Source organism: Alnus glutinosa, chromosome 5 (genome assembly GCF_958979055.1).
Source record: "Alnus glutinosa chromosome 5, dhAlnGlut1.1, whole genome shotgun sequence".
NCBI lineage: Eukaryota > Viridiplantae > Streptophyta > Magnoliopsida > Fagales > Betulaceae > Alnus > Alnus glutinosa.
In genome coordinates, this window is record NC_084890.1 from 7,517 (window position 1) to 14,956 (window position 7,440).

General features: G+C 38.4%; 2 protein-coding genes across 2 annotated transcripts; both read right to left on the bottom strand.

The window, feature by feature from the left end:
- Positions 1–1,836: 1,836 nt before the first annotated feature.
- Positions 1,837–3,123, bottom strand: LOC133868149 (uncharacterized). Its single transcript, XM_062304970.1, has 2 exons — positions 2,779–3,123; positions 1,837–2,700 (listed from the first exon to the last, which is right to left on the bottom strand). Exons 1-2 carry the CDS (start codon positions 3,121–3,123, stop codon positions 1,837–1,839), a joined length of 1,209 nt encoding a protein of 402 aa, XP_062160954.1.
- A 45-nt stretch (positions 3,124–3,168) lies between these two features.
- On the bottom strand, positions 3,169–4,413 carry LOC133868150 (uncharacterized). Its single transcript, XM_062304971.1, has one exon. The coding sequence runs from the start codon at positions 4,411–4,413 to the stop codon at positions 3,169–3,171; it is 1,245 nt and encodes a 414-aa protein (XP_062160955.1).
- Between the last annotated feature and the right edge of the window lie 3,027 nt (positions 4,414–7,440).

Below are 7,440 nucleotides of genomic sequence, written 5' to 3' on the forward strand. Positions count from 1 at the left end.
GCATCGCTCGCAAGCTGAACAATAAGCATGGGCATCACAAAAAATGGATGGCCAATAGAATCCACTTTGAAAAATCTTTGCAGCGGTCTTCTTAGAACTGAAGTGGCCTCCACATGCATGATTATGACAGAAGGAAAGGACATTTTGTTGGTCACTCTTAGGAATACATCTCCTTATAATCTGATCTGGGCAATATTTAAACAGGTAAGGATCATCCCAAAAAAAATGTTTTACCTCAGCCAAGAATTTTGATCTGTCGTGCTTGGTCCAATGAGAGGGCATCTGGCCGGTGACAAGATAGTTCACAATATCTGCGAACCATGGTGCATGAATCTGGGAGATGTGCATCAGTTGTTCATCAGGGAACGTCTCAGCAATGGGCACATCATCTTCAGTGAAGTCTACAGTCAGCCTGGACAAATGGTCTACTACCACATTCTCGGAACCCTTCTTATCCCTAATCTCAATGTCAAATTCTTGCAGCAACAGGATCCACCGAATGAGACGAGATTTAACATCTTTCTTGGACAACAGATACTTCAAAGCAGCATGATCCGAGTAGACCAATACTTTAGACCCTAGCAGATATGATCTAAACTTATCCAGAGCAAAAACGACAGCTAACAACTCCTTTTCAGTGGTAAGAGTAGTTAAGCTGTGCGCCATTCAGGGTCTTGCTGGCATAGTAGATGACATGAGGAAGCTTCTCCACTTTTTGCCCCAATACAGCTCCCACAGCATAATCAGAAGCATTACGCATTATCTCGAATGGCACAGTCCAAGTAGGTGGCTAAATGATTGGTGTGGAAGTCAAGGTCTTCTTCAGACTTTCAAAGACTGCATGGCACTCTTCATTGAAATCAAAGGGGGCATCTTTGGCAAGGAGGCTGCACAAAGGTCTCGCTATCTTACTGAAGTCCTTGATGAATCTTCTATAGAACCCAGCATGGCCTAGAAAGGAGCAAATCTCTTTCACTATTCGCGGGGGCGGAAGGTTAGAGATCAGATCTACCTTGGCTTTGTCAACCTCAATACCTTTGTGGGAAACAACATGCCCCAAAACAATCCCCTGTTTTACCATGAAGTGGCATTTTTCCCAATTTAAAACCAAGTTCTTCTCCTTACATCGTACCAACACCAAGGTAAGATGGCGTAGGCACTCCTCAAATGAAGATCCAAAAACAGAGAAGTCATCCATAAATACCTCAAGGTGACATTCAACCATATCTGAGAAAATACTGATCATACACCGCTGAAAAGTAGCAGGTGCATTGCACAAACCAAAAGGCATATGGCAATAGGCAAATGTACCGAAAGGACAAGTAAAAGTGGTCTTCTCTTGATCTTCTGGGTCCACCGAAACTTGATTGTAGCAAGAGTAGCCATCAAGGAAACAGTAATAAGCATGACCAGCCAGTCTCTCCACCATCTGATCTATGAAAGCAAAGGAAAGTGGTCTTTCCTTGTGGTAGAATTTAGCTTCCTGTAGTCAATGCACACCCGCCATCCCGACTGAACACGAGTTGGGACCAACTCATTCTCCTTGTTCTTGATCACTGTAATTCCAGCCTTCTTGGGCACCACATTAATTGGACTCACCCATTTGCTGTCAGATATTGGGTATATGATTCCTGCATCCAAAAGTTTGATCACCTTAGCTCGAACTACCTCTTGCATGGCTGGATTCAACCGTCTCTGTGGCTCACGAGAAGGTTTAGCATTTTCTTCCAGGTGAATCTTGTGCATCACCACTGCAGGGCTAATTCCTTTTATGTCTCCAATGGACCAACCGATAGCTTCTTTATGTTCTTTCAACACATCTAGCAATTTCTGTTCTTAAGTCTCATTTAGGTCAGCGGCTATGATCACCGGTAGAGATTCAAACGGGTCAAGATATTTGTACTTCAGAGTGTCAGGCAGAGGCTTTAGGTCCCGCTTGGCAGGCTCAACTGCTGATGGAGATAGATCAAGGGATGATGTCTCAGTGGTTTCCCCGATGTCAGTTTCTGTCTCAGGAGTTGAGTCCAACAAGGTGTCAGCTTGCTCAAGTAATGTTTCCAGGTCCATGTCGCCTCCAAATGTAGTAAGGCACGTTCCCAACTGGTCTTCAACAATTGGCTCGTTGACAGTCTCTTCCACTATCTCTTCTATTGCGCATGCACTTCTGACCCCTTCATAGTCAAATGGTTGCCTACTAATATCAAAAATATTTAGCTCCACTGTCATGTTCCCGAAAGATAACTTCATGACTCCAATCCTACAATTGATTAGGGCATTAGCCGTAGCTAAAAAGGGACGCCCTAGTATTACTGGAATCTGAATCTCCACATTCATAACCGGTTCTGTGTCTAAAACAATGAAGTCCACAGGGTAGTAGAACTTATCAACTTTGATCAGAACATCTTCAATGATTCCCCTTGGAACTTTCACAGATCTGTCGGCCAGCTGAAGTGTCACTGAAGTGGGTTTTAGCTCACCCAATCCCAATTGGACATAAACTGAATATGGCAAGAGATTCACACTGACCCCCAAATCTAACAGAGCTCTTTCAACTTTGCTGTCACCTATCATGCATGCAATTGTAGGACAGCCAGGGTCTTTGTACTTGACAGGGATCTTACACTGAAGAATAGAACTAACCTGCTCAGTTAGGAAGGCTTTCTTGGGAACATTTATCCTTCTCTTAATGGTTACCAAATCCTTCAGAAATTTAGCATACGAAGGCACTTGCTGAATGGCATCGAGGAAAGGAATGTTGATCTACACGTGTTTAAATACTTCCAAAATGTCATCAAACTTTAAGCCTTTCTTGGGAGTCGCCAGTCTTTCTAGAAACGGAGCTTTGGGAACAAACTTCAGGGGAATCTCCTTAGCAATTGGAAAGATAGTGTCTGGTCCAAGATCTCTATCAAGCTTGTCTTGGCTTTCCTCCTTTTTTGTCGCCTCAGTGACTTCTTCCGGCACGGCCACTTGATTATCCACTCGCCTTCCTGACCTTAAAGTTGTGATGGCTTGCACATGCTCTTGCCCATGAGAAGGATCGGATGTACTCCCAATAACAAATTGCCCTTTTGGGTTAGGCACTAGTTGACTTGGGAATTTCCCTATTTCTCTTTCCCCCATTTGATTGGCTAGTTGGCCAATTTGCCCTTCTATCTTAGCAATAGCTTAATGCGTGAATTGCTTTGAATCCATGAACTCATTCTTAAGTTCTTGTATAGTCTGACTATTGCTCAAGGTGACGTTCTTAAGCTCTTGCATAATCTGATTGTTGTTCATGGTGACCTTCTGAAGCTCTTGTATATTTTGGCTATGCTGTTGTATATTTTGGTTACTTGTCTGTATGAATGCTTGGAGTGTTTCTTCCAATGATAACTGTGGTGCCGGTTGAGCTTGGTGAGATGACTGGAATTGATTCTGAGCCTGTGAAGGGAATCTAGAAGAATATTGAGTATGAGCTTGATTCGAGGTTCTTCCTTGATTTTGGGGTTGATTTTGCTTCCAAGAAAAATTGGGATGGTTCCGCCATCCTGGATTGTAAGTCTCAGCTAAAGGTCCACTTGTTGGTTTCCTATAATCATTGAAGGCATTGACCTCAGCTTGGTAAATATTTGCTGTAGTTACTGGCTTGTTCAGAGCAAGGGCTTCAACTGTACGCATGAGATCCTTGAGTTTCCCCTTGATATCTTCATTGTCCTTCACCTCATAGAGTCCTTCATTCTTGGTGGTAGTGGAACATTTACCCCGACGACTTGAAAAATCCCATCGTTGTGAATTATCAGACAATTCATCTAGAGTCTTATAAGCTTCTTCCCCTGTAAGATTCAAGAAACCGCCACCATTCATGGACTCAATCATGTAACGCTCCGGTTGAGTTAACCCATTGTAGAAAAATTGAATGAGCCTCCAAGTCTCAAAGCCATGGGGCGGACACTTCATAGTCAGCTCTTTAAACCTCTCCCAGCTATCACAGAATTTCTCGTCTTCCTCCTGACAGAAAGTGCTGATCTTTCGACGAAATTCATTAATCCTTGAGATTGGGAAGAATTTGTTGTAGAACTTGGTCAGCAGAATTTCCCAGGAGGTGATGGACTCAGGCAGGTTGGAATGTAACCAAGCTTTTGCCTTACCATGTAGGGAAAAAGGAAATAGCCTGAGACGCAATGACTCATCTGAGAAATTTTGAAACTCGAAAGTATTGCACCTCTCCAAAAATTCCTTCACATGCACATAAGGATCTTCATTCTCTAAACCATTGAAAGTAGGAAGGATTTGAATTACATTCGGCTTCAAATCAAAATGAGTAGCATTAGTAGCAGGCAACATTATGCAGGATGGAGTGTTGGTTGTGATGGGTGCAAATAATTCCCTGAGGGTCCTGAGTGGATCCACATTCCGAAGCGGTTCTCCCATCTCAACAAACTTTTCCGACTCAGACTCGAAATTTTTTAGCAAGCTTAGATTTTCTCGAGCTGTTCTTTCAATCTTAGGATCAAAAGTGGTAAGTTCCAGATTTAAAGATCGTCGTCCAAGCATAAACAAAATACAAAAACTAAAATTTAACTAAAAAAATGCAAGTAAGGGAAACAGAATTCTCCAAGGACCTAAGGTCGTTCCCAGGAAAGTGAGGGGGGTCACACAGACACTCTTAAATCCCAAGACTTTCCTAGCCAGAACTTGCCTAGATACTTGGATAGTGTCGTAAGCCTACACTAGCAATTTTTTTTTTTTTAATTAGCACAAGGAATAAAACAAAATTAAAAACTTGAAAATAGGAATAACAAAAACAAATTGCAAATAAAAAAAAATCCTAATTATAACTAGTAGAAGGATAAAATCAATTTAGAAATAAATTATTTGCAAAAATCAAACAAATCCCCGGTAACGGCGCTAAAAACTTGATGTGAAAATTTTAATTACTCGCAAGTGCATGAATCGTTTGCAGTTAATGGATTGCAAGTGCGAGGTCGATCCCACAGGGAATTGCGTTTTTGCAAACAAAATTTAAATCCAAATTAATTTAATCCTAACCTAGTTCCAAAAATTAAGAGATTGTTTTTGTAAATAAAAATCAAAAGCATAAACAAAATTAACTAGAGTGAATGTAATCAAATAAAAAAAAGGCACTAAGGTATCGGAATTCGCACTCACAAACTCATAGCAACATATTCTCATGATCAATAATATTTTCCAAAGTTCTCACAATAAAATCTTAAGTATGTTTTACTTTGCTTCAAATAATTAATCAAAAACATCCCATGTATCTATTCTTTACCCAAATCACAAAAGAAATCCAAATTAAATTAAATCATCAAGTGTATCTGTAAATCACAGCAAGATATCCAATTTAAATCAAAACATCAATTGTATCCGTAGAATAAATCACAAGGGATATCCAATTTTTTTAAACAAAGAAAACCAAGCACAATCAATTCTATGGAACTATCCTAAATCATCAAATGTATCCTTGAATTACAAAAGATATCCAAGAATCATTTCACAAAATTGAATTGAAGTAAAATAATTGAAAATCAAACTCATTAAAATTGGAAAATATTACATCACATGAGAATATTGTTGCTAATCATAAGTGAGGCTTCATCTACAACCTTAGTTGACGATTTAGCCTCTCATGGCTAAAAATAACATGCTAACTTGAATTGAAAACATTAAAAATTAAAAGAACTTACAAGAAAAATTGTTGCAAGAAGACACCAAAATTTTGCTCTAGCCTCACACACTTTTTTCTTGAAGCTTAAAGGTCTATTTATAGGGAGAAAACAAATCCTAGAAGCCCTAGAATTTCTAGTAAAATCGGAGGTTAGTCTCCTAGTTTGAGTTGGAAACTCAAAACACAATCCAAGAAGGAAAAGGACTCCAAATCCGTCCAGATTTGCGGTCTTTTATTGCGGAGCAATTTTTGCATAGTAGAAGTCTGAATTTGGAAAATCCTATTTCACAAGGATTTGTAGAAAATTGAGCTAGCTTTCCAAGGCCGCTTGATTTACTTATATCGGATATTTGAGCTGAAAGTTATGGCCAAAATACTAGACATGTGCAGAATTTGAATTCTAATCCGATTTTGACTCCAATTAGAGAAATTTCGATTTAGTCCTCTCCTTGATTTGATTGAACATAACCACATCATCTAGGTCTTCTCAAAGTGTGCTTTCTTTTACCATAAAGCTATTGCTTTCTCTCAATGACCTGCAAAATACTAAAATACCAAAACTAACAAAAAACATTAGAAAATAATAAAATTAAAGGTTTAGTAAATGCAAATTAAGGGGTCCACATATGCAATATTTGACACTCATCAGGTCCAATCTTGACAATCTGCTAGAGATCAGGGCTTTCTGTTCCTCTATTTGGCACAAAATTTGACAGGCATGTAGATACAGTCAGAGCGATCGTGTGGACCGGTGAAACTTAGCATTTAGAGTTCATTTCCCGCCCCCGGACCTTTTCGGGAGGTCCGGAATGGCCAGATTTGGGGCAAACGATCTTGGAACACTTCTGAAATTTACGGGCATATCCCCGCCGTTGATATCGGAAACAAAATTAGAAAAAGATGTTTGAGAATGTGAATTGAATTGAATATGATTAGGAAAAGTAAAAGTAAAAATTATAAAAAGAACAAAGAATAAATATTAAAAAAAAAAAAAAAACTAGGAAAAAAAAAATTGGTGGCGGGCCACCCTAGCCGCTATTTTGAATATATATATATATAAAAGAATAATATGATATAATACAAAAATAAATTGCATGCTCAAACGTGGCCTAAAGTTGTTAACTGAATCCAAATGTCACAATTTTCCGATATAGGCTTTCAAGAGAAAACAACACCAATTTAATGGGTAACTTTTCTAATATTCAATGGTTAATTTTAAAAAAGTAATGTACAAAAAATATACAAGAGATATGTTAAAATCATTTCTCTAGTGAATTTTATCAAGTATCAACTTTTCTTTGGGTATAGATTTTTTTTTTTTTCCTTATCTTAAAAAGTGATTAAAATCAAAGAACTAATTATTAATATCTCAATTTAGAAGAGAAAAAAATGCATTTATCCTTTTTAGTGGAGAATATCTACTCCTTTATCCTTTTTATTGAAGATCGAGTGAGCTGCAAAGCAAATCGACGGTTTGGAGGTGGAGAACCAGAGTTTGATAACGGATGGAGGAGATGAAGGAGAAGACGTAAGAGCAAGAAAGAGAAAAAAAGAATAAAATAAGAGTAAAAAATAGTATTTAATTAATATAGGAAAAATTAAGATAATTTATTATGGAACCTTTTTTTATAAGAAATTAAAAAGTAGTTTGATCGTCTAAATTTTTTCCAAATTACAAAAAAAAAATTGGGTATGCCAGTGCTCTAACGGAGTTTGTAACGGGTCGTGAACTTTTGGTTTAATTTGGAACCAGTTAAAACTTTTGGGTG